The sequence below is a fragment of the Rhinolophus ferrumequinum genome, chromosome 9 (assembly GCF_004115265.2).
Source record: "Rhinolophus ferrumequinum isolate MPI-CBG mRhiFer1 chromosome 9, mRhiFer1_v1.p, whole genome shotgun sequence".
Classification (NCBI taxonomy): domain Eukaryota; kingdom Metazoa; phylum Chordata; class Mammalia; order Chiroptera; family Rhinolophidae; genus Rhinolophus; species Rhinolophus ferrumequinum.
The window spans coordinates 9,041,607-9,058,468 of NC_046292.1; the positions used below are offsets into that span (position 1 = coordinate 9,041,607).

Sequence of the window (16,862 nt, forward strand, 5' to 3'; positions counted from 1 at the left end):
CCCTAGCCGCCCTGCAGCCAGGTGAGGCAGCCAGGACACGGTGGGGGCTTTGGGAGCAGGGGTGGGAGCAGACTTCTAGCCAGGGCTCACAGCCCATGGCACGCTGGCCCTTTGGGTAGCGTGGTCACCCCACGAACGCCCTGTGTAGGCGCATAGCAATCGTGCCTTTCCCACGGCCCTGCCAGCCCTGCATCTGGACACCCTGCCAGCCAAGCACACTCAGGTAGGTCTCAGTGACGCCTCAGGTATCAAAGGAGACCCCTGGCCTCCCAAGAGGCTGCTCCGTCGAGGCTGCTGCCTGTCTGTGAGCACCCTTGGATGGGCACCAGACGTCAGGTTCTAGAAATCCTGTCACCAGAGCAGATGCCACCCAGGGCTTATGAGACTCTTAGTCCTAGTAACTGCAAACGTGGGAGTTGTCCCTGGATTCATTTAATCATCTTTTGAACTTCTTTGGCCCAAGTCAGCTTTAAAACAGGGAGTGGTCCTAATAACAGTCTTAGCTTGCTTATAGACTTACCATTTGAAAGAGCGTTTCCACCTGAACCTCCTGGGAGGCCTATCCGTGCCTTTCTGTCCCCGGCTGAGGACCTGCTCTCTGTGCGTTCACGTCTTGACACACTTGTTCATGGGGTTTTTTCTTGGCTTCCGCCCGTTCTTAGATGTTTCCTTTAAAGAAAGCAGACTGTCTCGGGTTGGACAGAGAGAAGGAGAAGGGATGGCATTTAGGCGCTAGAAGCAGGACATCGTAGAAGAGAAGTGCAGTGAGAGGCAGAAATGCGAAGGAAGGAGTCACATCCCAGGCTGTGACTGTTTCTGCAGGTGTGACGTCTTCTGGACTTGAGCCAGGGCGCTGAGCGGAGCAGGGAGGGTGTGACGGGCAGAGCTCTGCCTGTGGAGTCGGGTTTAAAGAACTGTCCAAGTGGGGACCACGTCCCATGGTCTGGGCGAGGCTCCCTCCCGGAAGCCACTTCCTTGGATGATTTGGTCTGTGAGCACCTCTAGGGGTTGAATACATCTGGAGCCTGGCTCCAGGCTTGTCATTTGTTCAGGGAACATTCTCTGCGCACGTCCTTGTGCCGGGCCCGGCAGCTGACAGGTGGCTGGGTGAGAAGTGAGTAGACAGGCTGTGCTCTCGGGGCTCAGTCCAGTGGGCGAGGCAGGAAGGTAGGGGGCAGTTACAGAGTGCTTGGTGCCCTCGCCGGGGGCACCGACCTCCCAGGTTCCTTTTCCCTAGTCCGCTGGGGCTTCACTCTGCCCTTCCTCCCCGTCATGAGTGTCACCAAATAAGCAGTGAGCCCAGCCGTGTCCCCTCACTTCTTCCCAAGAACAACTTGCTGTGAGACCTTGAGCAAGTGACCTCCTTACTCTGGCTCAGTTTCCTCGTCTGAGTGAAGGGCCGCTCGGCATGCCTCTGGGGTCCCCTGTCCCTCTCCTGTCCTGGCAGGGAGACAGGTGGCCACAGCAGGGATGTCCCCACTGGCAGCTTCCTTTGGCTGAGGTCATGGCAGGCCGGGGCAGCCTTCCCGTTGACTGGGTTGTGTTATGAGCTGTCGTATGCTGGGTATTTGGAGTTCAAGCCAAACAGGTTTGGGGGAACTAATGGCCTCGGGAGACCTCAGGACCTGGCGTAAAAGGCCCACGGGGCAGGAACATGATTGGTCTTTTGGCTGCGTGGGGGCCAAACCGGGAGCCAGCATCGGGCACAGGGCGTCCGTGAGAGCTGGTGAGACGGAAGGAAATCCATCTGCTGAGAGGAATCTATTGGCTCTGGAGTCAGACTCCTGCGACTCCTGGTTCCCTCTCTCCTTTCCCCCTTCCTCCCTTTCTCCTTCTATTCACACCTCTCCCTGTGACCTTAAACTAGTTACTGAACCTTTCTGTGCTGCTGTCCCCTCAGCTATAAAAAAGGCACAATAACCCATCGCACGTGGTTAAAGGGACAATTAAATGAGAAAACCGCCCGAGCACCGCTAGCAGGGCCGTGATGCCAACCCCTCAGGTGTCAGTGGCGGCACCCCACCGCCCTCAGCCCCCACCAGCCCCCACCAGCCCCCACACCTCCACTCCAGGACTCTCAGGGACCTCCAGGCCAGTGAGGGTTTCAAACCGTGGCCTCCGTCCCCCAAGGACCACTTTCATTTTCCTCCCGAGCCCTCGCCTCGCACTGGAGACTTTCTCTACAAAACATCGCGAGGCTCTAGAGCCACTCCCACCCCACAACCTCGGGCTGCAGAACCAGGCCCCTCACACACTGCCCCCAGCAGGTTGCCTTGGCTCTGCTAAAAGTGTCCCGAAGCGCCACCACTCCCCCCACTTCAGTGTACAGATGCCTCTCCAGGGATCTTGTTAAAACACAGATTCTGACCCAGGAGGTCTGGTGGGGGCTGAGTGGCCCCTCAGGACTGCCGATGCTGCAGGTCCGAGTGGATGGATTGAGACCGGTGGCTCTCAACATTGGCTGTCAAAACTTCTCAGGGCCCAGGCTGCACCCAAACCTACTAAATCAGAAACTGCGGGCTGTGGAGCGGGCGTCAGGGTGGTTTTCAGACCCCTGGTGACTCCAGTGAACGTTGGAGTTTGGGACCCCCCATGTCAGGGTCCTCTGAGCCAACACAATTCCAGCCCAAAGCCAACTCCTGGCTTCGTGGGGGGATGGGTGTCTGTTCTGTGGGCAAAGGCTCCACCCCATCTGGCTTTTTGGGATATTGAGAAGAGCACTTTTGTCCCCATCACTCCACGGGCTGTCCTGGAGGGGCCCCAGGCTCTGGTGTCTGGTGATCCTGGATTCAGATCTTGGCTGCAACTCCTTGGCCGAGAGTGTAGACCTTGGGCTTTCTCAGCATAGCCCCTGCCTCTGGGCTGCCGGGAGGGTTTGAGGAGCTCCAGGAGCACCCCAAAGGGCTTCTGATGCTGCTGGCGCTCCATGAATGAAGCCATTTCATTTTTCCCCTTGCTTGACATCCTCATTTTATAGGTGAGAGTCCCGTGGCTCAGAGAGGTGGAGGCATTTCCCAGAGGCCACACAGCAAGTCAGCCGGGGACCCAGGCCTGAAACACCAGGCTCCCACGTCCCAGCGCTGCGCCACTTCTCTCACCCCCCTGACTCCCAGGGGGCCTCATTTGAGTGGCAAGGCTGCCCTGGAGTAGAAGAGGGCTTCCGGATGTGGGAAGGTGGGGCCAACCTTTTCTGGAAGTGGCGGGTGGCTGGTGTCAAGACGCGGGCAGTGGCTCCTGCAGCTGCCACCTGTGGGCCTTCACCCGGCCTCCAGGGAGTTTCAGCATCGTCTCAGGCTGTCATACCTGGGCACCTTAGCTTCTGCCTTGCCTTCAGCAAAACGCAGAGCATCAGAGGCTGACTTAAATGCATTGCACTCCAAGGATTCGTGGAGAGTTGTGTAAGCCTCCTGCGGTGGCTGTGAGGCCCAACCAGTGTCGGGATTGTTCCAGGAGGTCCCTCCTGACCCCTGCAGGAGGAAGAGGTGGAAGCAGGGCATGGCAGGCAGGTAGGCAGGGGTCTCAACTCAATGCCCAGGCAGCCTGGCAGGGAGCATGGAAGAGCACGTTGGTCTGGTGGGGACCCGAGAGCCCTGGAGAGTGCCTCCTGGAGCTGGCAGCTCCTCCGTCCCAAACTCTTCCCCTCTCTGCCCACCAGGACCGAAAACTCTGACTGAGCGAGCTCTCTGGACCCCGACTCCTCTCTAGAACTCACTTCTTTCAGGCGTTTGTCTCAGCCTTGTCTGGGAAGCTGCTGTTACCACGGTTACCAGCAGCCTGTGGGCTGCTAAACGCCACGGTCAGTGGGTTTGCAGTCTCGTCTGCTGTTGGCAGTTTGGACGCCGTTAATCCTCCTTCCTTGCAATTCTTGCCGCCTTTGACACCACTCTGTCCAGCTTTCTCCGCATCCCGTCCTCAGTCGCTGGACCCCTCCTCTCTGTCTCCACTCCCCTGGGGGCTCACCTAGTTCACCTAGACGTTTCTCCCTTGGGTGTCTAACAAACATTTCAAATTTAATCCTAACACTGACCCCCATGAAGCCAAGTCCTTCACTGCCGTCTTCCCCAGCTTGGTTACACGGAAACCATCGGGCCCTGGAGTCTGTCCCCTGCCCCAGCCCCCACATCCAGTCCATCAACAAATCCTGTCAGCACTGCTTCAAAAAACGTATTTGAATCCAGCCAGTTCTCAGTACTCCGTCACCTCACCTGGCCCCACGGTCCAAGCTGCCCTTGTCTCTCGCCTGGGTACCGGCGGTCACCTGGGAACTGGTTTCCTCCATCCCATTCTTGTTATCCTTCAGTCTGTGCCCGATACAGTGGCCATGTCAGGTCATGTCACCCTACTGCCCAGAAGGACAGCTTGGCTGCCACCTCACTCAGGGGCCTAGGAGACGCTCCCATCTGCCCCCTCTTACCGGTGACATTGCAGGCAAGTTTCACCTCGGGACCTTTGCACGTGCTGTTCGCACGGCCTGGAACACAGAGGGCCCAGGAGGTCTCCCTTCTCCGCCTTGCAGCCCCGCCCACCACCCCCCCACACACTTCCTTCTGAGCGCTCGTCTGCTTCGTTTCTCCCCGTACCGATCACTGCGGTCAGACGCGCCACTTGCTCATTTATTCACTTTCTGTTTCTACTAGGACGTCACCTGGTGAAGGCGGGGTTGTCACCCTGTTGTTCTCTGCTGTATCTCCAGTGCTCCCGCCCCTCAGTGACAGTGATTGCGCATCCGGGGGCTGTGATGGCCCGCTCTGACAGGGACTAGAGGAAGAGGCTCTCAGGAGGTGGGGCGGGTAGGCTCGGCCTCCCTGAGGGGTGAGGATTAATCAGGGGCAGTCCTCATGGGGTCACATTCCCCCACATTCCTGCAGCCCCATGCATATGGGACGCTCCCCAGTGTGACCAGTAGAAGCGGCCTCTTGTGTTAACAAGCTCTTCTCGGACATAGCAGGGCAGCCAGGAATCTCGTCATCTTCATCGGCTTTGCATTTCTCTGTGAATGACCTCTTCGTATCATGACATTATCGGTTCAATGACGGGATAGGCTTTGCCCATTTTTATTTAGTTTTTGTCGTTCCTTCATCTCATCTCCCTGGCCCTAGTGTCCCCTGCCACTGGGACGGTCCTGGTGATGAGAGGCTCAGGTGTGTGGCCGCCACTCTGCGATGTCACCTTCTCCCCAACGCCCCCAAACCCAGGTAGACCACCTGAGGTGAGGGAGCCTCCTTTCCTGGTGACTCATTGGCTCATGGAAACACCCCAGGCAAACAAACCAAGGCTGTTAAATCCTCAGAGGTCCTGTGTCACTCTCTGCTCAGGACGTGAGCTGGACCTTTCTTCTCTCAGAAGCTTCTCAGAATTGTCATCTTCTCCCCGACCCTTTCTTCAGTGTAGTTTCTTGTGTGTAGTCAGTGTATCCAGATATGTCCTTTACCAGAAACCACTGGGAAGTGAACAAGACCATGGCCGCCCGGGAGACAGGAGCCCAAGTCTTGGCCTTGCAGTGGTCTCAAGCTCCCTCTGAGACAGCATTTTTCCTCTCTGGGTTACGCTAAGTCACATGCAGACTGTGCAAGGTGAGGAACTCTGTGTGTCTTATTCACGAGCGCTTCCTGGGCAAAGCACCTGGCAGATAGCAGACTCCTGCCTGCTGGGCAATGGTCTTGGTGCTGGGGACACGTCAATGACAAGAAGCCTCTGATGGAGCCAGAACAAAGCCAAGTAGATACAGAGTATGTTGGTGGTGAATACAGTAAAGGAAGTACAGTAGCCCCCACGCTTTATCCGTGGGGGACACGTTCCAAAACCCCCAATGGATATTACTTACATATACTATGTTTTTTCTATACATATGTAACTATGATAAAGTTTAATATATACATTAGGCACAGTAAGACAAAAACTAATAAAATAGAACAATTATAACAACATACTGTAATAGAAGTTATGAGAATGTGGCTTCTCTCTTTCCAAATATCTTATTGTCCTATATACATAGAGCGTGAATACGCGGGACAAGGAGTGGTTCACGTCCTGGGTGGGACCAAGCGGGAGATTTCATCACGCTACTCAGAATGGTGCACATTTTAAAACGTATGAATTCTTTATTTCTGGAATTTTCCACGTAGTCTTTTGCAGTGGTTGACTGTGGGTAACTGAAACGATGGAAAAGTGAAACCAGGATGGCTAAAACAGACCGGAGACAGAGTTTCAGGAGACGGTGTTCGTGATTTCAAATAGGGGGCGTCAGGGGAGGCACGTGGGCAAGGACTTGAAGGGGGGCTGGGTGAGCCCTTTGATGACCGGGGGGGGGGGTTGGGGGGGGACAGTTCAGGCAGGGAACTGCAGGTGCAAAGTCCCTGATTCAGGAACGGAACTGAGGAAAGAGAAATGGCAGAATGAAAGAAAGGATGCATCCTCCAGGGCCAGGAATAGGTTAGCTCTGTCCTCTCGGTGCCTTCAGACGATCTGACGAGGGTTCTGAGAATTGAGAAACTACCGTCCAAAGGAGACCATGCTGGGGAGGGTTGCCCTTTATGAGCCCTCGCTATGAGCCGGGCACGAAGGGGTGTGTTAGATTCATCCTCTCACATAATTCTCCCCAACCTGTACAGATTGGGGGTGGGGCTGGATAGCGTCAGAGGTCTCGCTGTGCTTTAAAAGTCCATGAGTGTTTGTTCCATTTAAGCGAAGTTTCCAGAAAGCTAAAGAATAGAGAGCATTCTACAAGTGGATGGACAACTTTGAGCAACATCTGTGTGGAGCAGACGTCTCCCGACTCCACCGTGATTTGAAAAAGTTGAGCCACGTTGTGCAAAAGTCTTGTAGTAGAGGTAATGCTAGACTCCCCTGCTTTTTAAAAAACAGTGGATGCTGGTCTTGCTCAACCCTTTCTTGATGACTTGGATTTAGAATTATGAGTGTTACCCACCTCACCAGGTTTTAGGAGGGGTGTCCGAGGAAGCCTGGTAAGTCTGACTTCGGCCCTGCACTAATTGGGCGCAGGTTCCCTGGTGTCTGAAGAGCCGGGCAGTGGGAGTATGCTGGAATCTAGAATCATTTCTTCATTTTTTAAGTTTCCAGGGTCTACTGTTCACTCACGCAGATTTAGGTGCTGAGGATACAGTGACTAGCAGACCCCATCAGGTTCTGCAGTCACGGGACCCTCGGCTCCAGGGAGACCCGCATTCCTCACGCAGCCACGGAAGTAACCAGAAGCTGCACGTGTAGGGGCATGGCCTGAGGGTGGCCCCGGAAGCGGCTCCAGACGGTTCCCACCCTGGCCCTGCGTTGGAATCACTGGGAGCTTAAAATACTCAGCGCCCCCCACCCCCAGAGGTTCTGATGTCACGGGTGTGGAGCCTGGGCTGAAGGCCACCAGGATGAGGCTCAGTGTGGATGTGCTGAGAGAAGCCCCCTGAAGCTGGGGTAACAGTAGCTGAACCGAGTGTGACGGGGCCGGGGAAGTCAGCGCGGCAGGACTCTATGCGTAAAGAACTTGGTCCCCATTCGGGAGCCCAGGATTGACAGTTGCAGCAGAGGCATGTCACGATCTGATTTACTTTGTGGGAAGAATATGGTCACTCTTCTGTGGAACAGAGGGGAGGAGGTGCCAGCATGGCAGTGAGGAGGCTGGTGAGGACGGGGCCTTGTAAGAAACCACACGGGTTGTGAAGGCAGATGCCAGGCTCGGGCTCTCACACCACTAGAAGCATCCCACAGGTGCTGAATTCCTCCCAGAAGGCAAAGTGCTCTCACATCCCCCTCCCTTGGCTCTCCCCAGCCCCTCTCTGCGTCGTCAGGTCAGCAAGGTCAGCCTCCATACAGATGAGGAAACCGAGGTTGGGAGGCCCGGTAAGTGTGAGGATGGGAACCGCACTCAGGTTTCTAAGGGCCATGCTGCCTCCTGCAGTGTTATGAACTTCTCTCGGGATGTGTCACATGCTTCGCATCCGTCATTTAGCAGGGCCACCCTCCAGCTCCCCCTAACTGCCACAGTGCAAATACGGTGCTAATAGATATCAGAGTACCAGTATGTGCTGTGAAGAGCTTTCTCGAATGGTCACAATAACCCTATGAAATTGCTATTCCCATTTTGCAGATGGTGACACTGGAGCTCAGAGAGGTCCATGACTTGCTCAGGCCACACAGCTAGTGAGTGAGAACCAAGAATCATGAGGTCATTGTGAATTAACTGCTACTGTGGTGGGGACTGGAGAAATTGTATTTATTTCCAGAGACGCTGTCCCTCAGCGCTTAACATCTTAGCTCCAGGCAGCTATTGGGCTCTTAAGAGTTCTCTGACCAGAGGAAGGGTTTCATGGTCAGGAAGGAGACTGTCCCACTGGACATCACTGCCCCAGTCCCAACAGGAAACACCTAGGTGGTGACCTGGTATACACCCCAACATCGTCACCCATGGAGCTGAAAGGCCTGAGCTTCGCTATCTGAGACTCAGTTTCCTCATCTGTGAAATGGGTATAAAAGTGCTTGCTCTTCCTACTTCTTGGGCTGCTTGGAGACTCTAGAGAAAGTACTTGAGAATCACATGGGCTGTGTGCATATCAGCCTGCATTGTCTTCCACTGGGCCAGGCAGTGGGCTGAGGGCTGGTGACAGGGACCTGCCTGTGAGGGCTCTACCTAGGTGGATGCCCACGGTTGGGGAGAAAGCAGGTACCCCAGTGGAAACCGCTCTGGTTGCTGCCGCTGACGGAGCCTGAGGGTAGAACAGAGGCAAAAGGAAGCAACAAAAAAATGTGTGACAGCTAGGAGGTCTGGGAAGTCAGTGGGTGTTAGCGTTGGTTGATTTGGATTTTGAATGTTTAATAGATGTGTAATGATGGTAACAGAGAGAGGAAGAACCTGGGAGCTGGTGATGCAGGGCCAGTCCGTCTCCAAAGCTGCTACTCGCTCTCCTGCATTGTGCTGGAGACATTTCCTCAGAGAAGGGACAGTGTAGGTGACCTGTGATGTGCCAGGACTATCCCTTACTCCCCAACTCACCCAGGACAAGGGTGTACAAGTCGTCCACGTTTTCAGGCAGCCTCGCAGCTGACTGTCCCCTTCTACAGTTGGGTTGGCTAGCCGTGGGGCTGTGCCAATACTGAGTTGCCAGCCAGCCCATGGTGCCCCGACAGGCCCCCTCCTGGGCCTTGGTGGGCCATGAGGGGCACAGGCTTGCTGCTGAGCATTGGGTGTCCGTTTTCTGCCTTGATTTTTGCTCAAGTAGTAGGTAGAAATTGCTGACTCCGGGTCTGAATCACATACTCTCACACGGGCAGCCGTGAACCTTGGCTGGGAGCCAGGCCCTCTGAGGGGATCTCCTTTGTGAAAATAGCAGGTCTCTTCATCTCGTCTAAGGCTTTTCCCTGACACCTTCTTTAACCATTTGTCTGTTTATACAGTCCTTTATTTTAATAGGTGCGTACTTAATAGGCATTTATTTTAATAGGTATGTATTTTAATAGGTATGTATTTAATAGGTATATATTAACATTTTGAGCTGGATCATTCTTTGTCATGGGGACCGTCCCGTGCACTGTAGGATATTTAGCAGCACCCCCAGCCACACCCACTAGATGCCAATAGCATCCTCTCTCCTCTCAGATGTGACAACCAAAAATGTCTCCAGACATTGCCAACGCGTGCCCTGGTTGGGAACCACTAATCTTGGAGACGGGCGTCATTCCCATCTCTTGCTCCCTTGGGCAGAGCTGGCTCCCAGCCAACACCTGCAGCAGCTGAAGTTCCTGGAAGTTTCTGCCCGCATCACCTCCCACCTCTCCTGACCTGAGGCCCTGCTCACTTCCATTCTTCCATCTAGAAGGGCTGACTTGGCACCTGGGACAGCTCACTGTGCCTCCGTGTCCCCATCTGTAAATCAGGGATACGCAGTATCCACCTTAGATGGTTGTATGAGGACTAAGATAGTTGATATATGGAAAATACTTAGCACAGTTCCTGGCACGTAGTGAGTGCCATTTGTGTCGTTCCCATTCAGTAAATATTTACTTTTGTTGTGCCAAGCTGGGCATGCAGCAGTGAACAAGGCAAAGGCCCTGACCTTGGTCTCACAGCTCATGAGTAGGGCAGACACATTATCTTGTGATTGTGATTCAGTGTAACAAGTGCTATGACAGGGAAGGACGAGGGGCAAAGGGAGCCGGCAGGAGGGACGCCTCATCCAGGAGTTAAAGAAGGAAGGCTTCCTGGAGGAAGTGGTATCCCAGCCGGGATCTGAAAGATAAGTACGAGTTAGCTGGGTGAAGGAAAGAGAGGAATAACGGTCCAGATTCCCTATCTTAGGGGAAAAAATTAATTAAAACTTTCCTGAACAACAACAAAAAAAATCCAATTTTATAGTCTGTAGTAGCAAAGAGGGACAAACTGTGTCACAGTCTCTGGGTTCTGCATACCCTTTCTGTGATCCCCAACATGAAAGTGGGGATAGAGGCACAGTGAGGCCAGGGTAGAGGTCGAGTGTAGAGTTCACAGCCTGGAGAGGACCTGGGCCTCCCTCCTCGCCCCGCCACAGGCTATGGATGTAACTTGGTGCTTCGGAGGGAACAGTGCTTTGGAGGCAGGTGGGGAACAGTACACCTGGAGGTCCTCAGGACGGCCCTGCCCAGCTCAGTGTCTCAGAATCCAGCTGGTGGTTGCTACGATAGCATCATCACCTTGGAGGAGAGGGAAGGTGGTGGATGGAGCATAGTGGAGCTCACATAGGTTCAAGCTTGAATCCCATTGGCCTCGAGGGGCCCAGAGAGGGTGATGCCAGCACCACGGCCTCCCAGATACTGTCTTGGGCACAGGCTGGGCCCCTGGTCATGGTGTGTTTTTTTCCTCTCCCTGCACAGCTACAGTCTCCGCCTGGCGACCCGATGTCCTGCAACAGCCACCGCGTACATCACCCGGCAGTGTAGGAGTGTCAAGGCCACGGCTGCAGCTCAGCTCCAAGGATCCCTCTTCAAAGAGTAGAAGCTTCATCTGCTCCCTGACAGGTACAAGGAGGGTAAAGAAGCTTCTGGAACCATCTGGGTGGCTCTAGGGACAAAGGAGGCTGGGCTTGGGTCTTGAGGTGGGCTGGGAAGGCGAGAAGGGGTGGGCATGATGGCTTGTGGAGCACCGCCTGTGTGCCAGGTGGAGTGCCAGGCCTCCTTGCAGGGAGGACTCATAGTGGCCCAGAGCGTAAACCGTGGACAACCTGGGTTCAGATCCCAGCTCTGCCACTTACTGGCTGTGGGATCTCGACAAGTTACTCAATCTCTTTGAGCCTCAGTTTCCATATCTATAAAATGGGGACAACAATAGTACCTACTTTATAGGATTGTGAGCATAACAAGTGTCAAATGTATGCAAAGCACTTAGAACAGTGTCTGGCATATAGTAAGCACTAGGTAAGTATTAGCTATCATTGGTGTAATAATGATAATAATAATAATAATAATAATAATAATAATACACAACATTTAATTGAGAACTTCAGAGGCTTTAAGCCCAGAAAAGATTATAGAGTCCCTATTCCCACAATGTATTTGAAAGTAAGAGTAATACTAATCTGTAAAATATAAAATTTCATTTATGTTGAACCAGAGGTCTCTCTAGATTTTGCTGATGGTAAAACCAGAATCCATTCACAGAAGCCAGACTTTTCATCTTCAGGGGCTAGGCTTTGTCAGTGATTTTGAGCAGGCTTGGGCTTCTCTGTTGGCGACAAAGCCTGCCTTCTTTCATTATGTCCCCGAGACCAGCATCTCAAGCATGACTGGAGGACCCTGTGCACGAAGACATTAGGGCACCAGTTAAAATACAGACCCCAGGGTCCCACTCCAGTGTACTGAACAAGCATGCTGGTGCCTAGGAATCTTTATTAGCAGGTGGCCCCGTGGTTCTGGGACACATTTGAGTTTGGGGTCCTTCGGAATGCGAACATAGCTGTTTAAGGCAAGAATGGGTTGAATTCCAAAACTCAGGGGTTTTTCGTGTGGTGCCTTCCTGTCTTCCACCTGCCCTCCCAACCCGATAACTCACTTACTCCCCCCTTCCTTAACATTTGGAGTTTCTGGGCTTGGCCTTATTTCTCTGCGGGTTGGAGAGGGGCATGAAAATAAAACCCACCTTCCCCAGAGAGTCTGTTGTCTGCAGCAGGAACTGAGCCTGCATAGTGCAAGGTTGGACTGGACACCAAGATAGCACAGAACTGGAATCATCCCTCTGCCTTCCCATTTTGCAGTTGGAAAAATTGGGGCCTGGAGAGGCTTGGCTAGAGTCTTCTGGAGAATGGGAGGCAGTTCCCGAGTCTGGGTACCACGTGTGTCCTGGCAGCGGCTGCTGCATGGACTTCCGTGTTGATGGGCACGAAGGGTGTGACTTCCAGCGCAGAACAGGTGTGCTTTGCAGTCGGAGGGAGAGCCAGGTGTGACTGGTTGACTTCTACGGAGACTGGGGCATTTCTGTTGGCCACTGCAGTCTTAGCCCTGATGAGGCCTTGCTAAGTCATGCTCTCCCATGCGGCCAGGGCACAGCCCTCGATGGATTCATTCTTTTCCCTTATTTTCAAACACTTACACTTCCCAAGATCAGGAAGTCCGAGATCAGGTGCCAGCATGGCTGGTTCTGGCGAGGACTCTCGTGAGGTCTTGTAGAGGCCGCCTTCTCATTGTGTCCTGATCTGGCGAAGAGAGGAAGTTTGGTGTCTCTACTTATCTGCTTATCTAATCCCACCCCACATTCGTGACCATCTAAACCTCCCAAAGACCCCCATCTCCGAGAACCACCACAAGGGCCCAATTGTGGGGGGCACAATTCAGTCCATAGCACTGTAGCACAGTTCCAGAATGACTTTTAACATGCCATGCGTGGCAAAGGATTTCAGCACAGCAAGGGATGTATAGGTCAACACCCTCATTTTACAGAGAGGGAAACTGACACAACGAGCATGTAGTCGACCTGGGAGCAGAAGTCGAATCTGCTGACTCCTGGAATGGACAGTGTAACTACTTTGGAAAACTGTCTGGCAGCATCAAGTGAAGCTGAACAGACTCATACCCCAGGACCCAGCAATTGCCCTGCTAGGGATCCACTCAGCAGAAGTGTGTACACATGTGTGCCAGAAACCGCATACAAGAATGTTCGTATGCGCACCCTACTCCCCAGCTTTTCCACTCGGCATAAATACGTACACGTGTGTCCCATACAAGTCTTTCAGACATGTATGAGGATGTCCTAGCAGCATTACTCATGATGGCCGCCACCTGGAAACTGCTGGACTGTCTGTTGGCAGTGGACGAGGCAGGTGAAAGGGGCGTGATGCTGCAACAGAATCCCATGGCAAGGAGAGGGAAAGAACTACACCACATGCTGGCAACCGCGAAGCCCACAGACACAGTCCACGGAAGAAGCCAGTACAAATGATATGTACTGGTTGGTTCCATTTATTTAAATTTAAAAAAACGGGCAAAATCAATCTCTGGTGGTAGAGGTCAGGATGGTGGTTATTCTGGGGGTGGGCGTTAGTGGTCGTCTTGGAAGGGGGAGGGGGCGCCACCGGGGACTTGGGCCCGTTCTACTTCCTGATTCGAGTGCTGCTTACCTGGTGCGTTCAGTGTGAAAATTCATCAGGCTGTGCTCTTCTCTGTGTATGTGGTCCACTTCAATACAAAGCTTAATTGGGAAAATTAAGTTGGGATAATGCTTGACCAGCCCAAGGAAGGCGCTGAATGTACAGCCAGCGTTATTTATTTACTTATTGTCTCCTCAGCACCTGAAGTGACCGGGAATCAGTGATGCCAAAGGGACTGGCCTGCCCTGCAGCGAGGACCGACCGGTTCCAGTTCTCTGAGCCCACGAGTCAAAGGGAAGGAGCGCGCGCGCGTGCATGTGTGCGCGTGCGCGTGCGCGTGCGCTCGGTCTTCACCTGAGCTTCCTGAGCCCCAGCGGGGCAGGGAGGCGGCTGATTCCACAGGGTGGATGACTTGGGTGCAGCCCCCAGGACTGTGTTCTGCAGCTCAGCCTTGTTGTGGGGGGCTGGGGGGGGTCTCTCGTACTATGCAATTTTTCAAGAGCTCCTTGATCCTGCTTGTTGCTTTTCGAGTTGTCCTTTACCATGGCGGGGACCTTGGTCTGGCCCAGGGGTCACCTCCAGTCCTTTCCCAGGAGGGCCTTCTGGAGGTGGCCAAGTTCCCCTTCCAGCCACCCTGCCGCCCACCTCCCTCGCCCCCCACCGTCCCCGGGAATCAGTAGCCTGCAGACGCCTGGGAGCCTCGCTGACCACGCCCCCGGCCCGCCCACTTGGAAAACCCCTTTCTCGGCCTGAGCATCTGCGCTGCCAGCTCGAGTCACTTCCAGGTTTGAAGTTGTAGTCAGTCCATGTGCATCCAGGGGAGAGCCGTCATCCCCATTTATAGATTGGGTTCCTCCCGGGGCAGAGGCAGGGGATGATGGGACCTTGGTTGGGGGCAGGGGGCGACGTCCTATGTGCTCCTCTGCCTCACTTGGCGGGACCATCAACACTTTTAGTGTCAGAGTTTCTCAAGTTAGCTGAAAAGGGAAATGAACAAATTGGGAGATGAAAAATAAGTTGGAGGATTAAAAAGCTTAGGGGGAAGAAAAAGACATTTCCAGAAGCCATCAATCACCTGCCAGGGAACATTGGAGGTGGCTTCTGCCCTCTGGTGGGACAGTCCATGCCTCGGATAAACGGGTGAGCTGAGCTCGGAGTTTGGATCCAGTTCAGAGAGGGTCTCAGGTTTTGTGTCTTTGGGGCAGACCTCAGACGAGGATGTCTGAGACCACTCGGGGGCTGTTTCCTCAGCTCCATTTTCAACGAACCCCAAACTTCCAACCCAAAGTGGAAGAAGGGAACAGAAGAATACAAGTGGTTACACACAAACAAAGGGACTTCTTTTTTCAGGGCTACTATGGTTAATCTTGCAATGCTGTAAATATGTACGTAGACACTTTTAAAAGCACGTATTTATGTCCCTGACTGTAAATGCCCCATTTTTAAAGTTTTATAATGTGTTATTTAATTAATCGGTCGACTGGCTACAGTGTGGGCTCTGATAATGGTTCAGGAGAAAATTCTGGTGAGATCCTCACATGGGCAGAAAAATGCTGATTGTTGGCCTAATGTCACAGTTTTCCAATTTCTCATCCAGCTAAAAACCCTTGCTTGTTTTACATTTTCATAAACTGGAAAGAATCCTTTTGCCCGCTCCTAAAATTAACCCTCACCAGCATGAAAATCTGTGGCTGTTCTTTATCCTAACGATACAATTTTGTTCTATCAATGTCTACACTCATGAACTGTACTCAGCTTCTCAGTTCTTAAGGGTTTTCCTCTCTTGGCAGTGAGGAAGGTGTAATGAACCCCAAACTTCCAAAGTCACCTTCAGCCAATGGAGAATTCTGGAAATGTTTTTTTTGCGGGGGGAGGCTGGGGCCACTCATTTTTTTGCATGTGCAAATGTGCTGGTCTGCTTTCAACACTCTGAGACTGTCAGGAAAACTGCTATGAATGTTCCAGACATGAAAAGGGGGAGTGGTCTTAGAAAGAGTGGTGTTTCCCGGTCCACGGTGGCTTTGGAGAGAGGGCTTAGATCTTGGAGGAGGACAGTTCTGTATCTGCCATGTGAAGAAAATTAACAATAAAAGTGTGAAGTGCGATTATAAGGAACAAGCGTGGGACTGATCACTGTGGCATGTGTGTGTTGCCTTCCATTCTGGTGATTTCTGTGTCACTGGGGTGGCAGTGGGCTAGGGGTGGGTAGTTCCTGAGGGCTCTGCTGCAGCACCGAGAGAAAGCTAAGGCTTCGAGGAAGGTCCCCGTGGAAATATCTTCCCTGGTCACTCTGCCTTCAAATCTCTCCCAGCCGCCAGCAGTCATTGAAGCCATCGCGCTAAGACTAGGAAGGCCGCCTATGATTACAAACATATTTTCTTTAAACAGCTTTATTGAGGTCTAATTCATACACCATATAATTTACCCATTTACGTGAACAAATCCATGGTTTTTAGTTTTCAGTTTCCAGAGTTGTGCAACCATCACTGCTATCAATTTTAGAACATTTTCATCACCATTTCTGACCCCTGTTTCTCCCCAAGCCACTGGGCTTTTGCTTCAACCCAGATGCACGGCCATACCAGAAGCGTACATTTAAAAGTACGGGCTCAGGGTTCACTGGCCTGGGTTAATGCCAACTCTGCTCCTTCCTGGCCCTGTGACCTTGGGCTGGTCACTGACCTCCGTTTGGTTCCTTGTTGTACAAGGGGGTGATCTCTGCGCCCACCTACCTGCGTTCTAGTGAGGATGTAAATTAGCGACCAGCTTGTCTCCTTAAGGTGAGTTAACTTACCTGCCTCCGGGATCACCTGGCTGATTGTTGAATGAGAGATTCTTGGCCTAACCCCCACATTCTTTGAATCAGAACCCCCCTTGATGGGTCTGGGCCACCTGCATTTGTCAGCTCGCTCCTCTTGTCCCACCAAGTTTAATGTCCACTAAGATCAAGGACTATGGCCACAGCAATAAGTGAAAATATACATTCCTGGCCTGAGCCAGACCACCTGGTCTCGGGGTGGGGGTGGGGGATGGGGCCTGGATGAGCCAGGTGCTTCTGGTTAATGCTGATTAAAGTCAAATGGAGGTATGAAGCCCCAGAACTGCTTGGCCCAGGGAGTGGGAAGCATGTCTCTGAGCTCTCTGCCCAGAAGAGGGAGGCCTGGGCTCCCTTCAGGTGTGAGGTAAAGGCAAAGGAGCAGTGGTCTGGAGTAAGGTTTTGGGGTGTCCAGCTCCCCCTGACCCACTGAGGGCGAGAAGCATCAGAATGCCCCTCCAGCTTTGTCTTGCGATGGCTGAGAAAAT

At 53.0% G+C, this 16,862-nt stretch overlaps 1 protein-coding gene across 3 annotated transcripts in view; it reads left to right on the forward strand.

Moving 5' to 3' along the window:
• Nucleotides 1-14,060, forward strand: part of PRDM2 (PR/SET domain 2) — a 112,715-nt gene extending 98,655 nt beyond the window's left edge. For all 3 annotated transcript variants that reach the window (XM_033113400.1, XM_033113402.1, XM_033113403.1), the window contains 2 exons: nucleotides 10,855-10,998; nucleotides 13,758-14,060. In XM_033113400.1, coding sequence (XP_032969291.1) covers nucleotides 10,855-10,975 — 121 coding nt within the window. In that variant the 3' untranslated portion in view covers nucleotides 10,976-10,998; nucleotides 13,758-14,060. The remainder of the gene's footprint in view (nucleotides 1-10,854; nucleotides 10,999-13,757) is intronic.
• The last annotated feature ends 2,802 nt before the right edge of the window (nucleotides 14,061-16,862 follow it).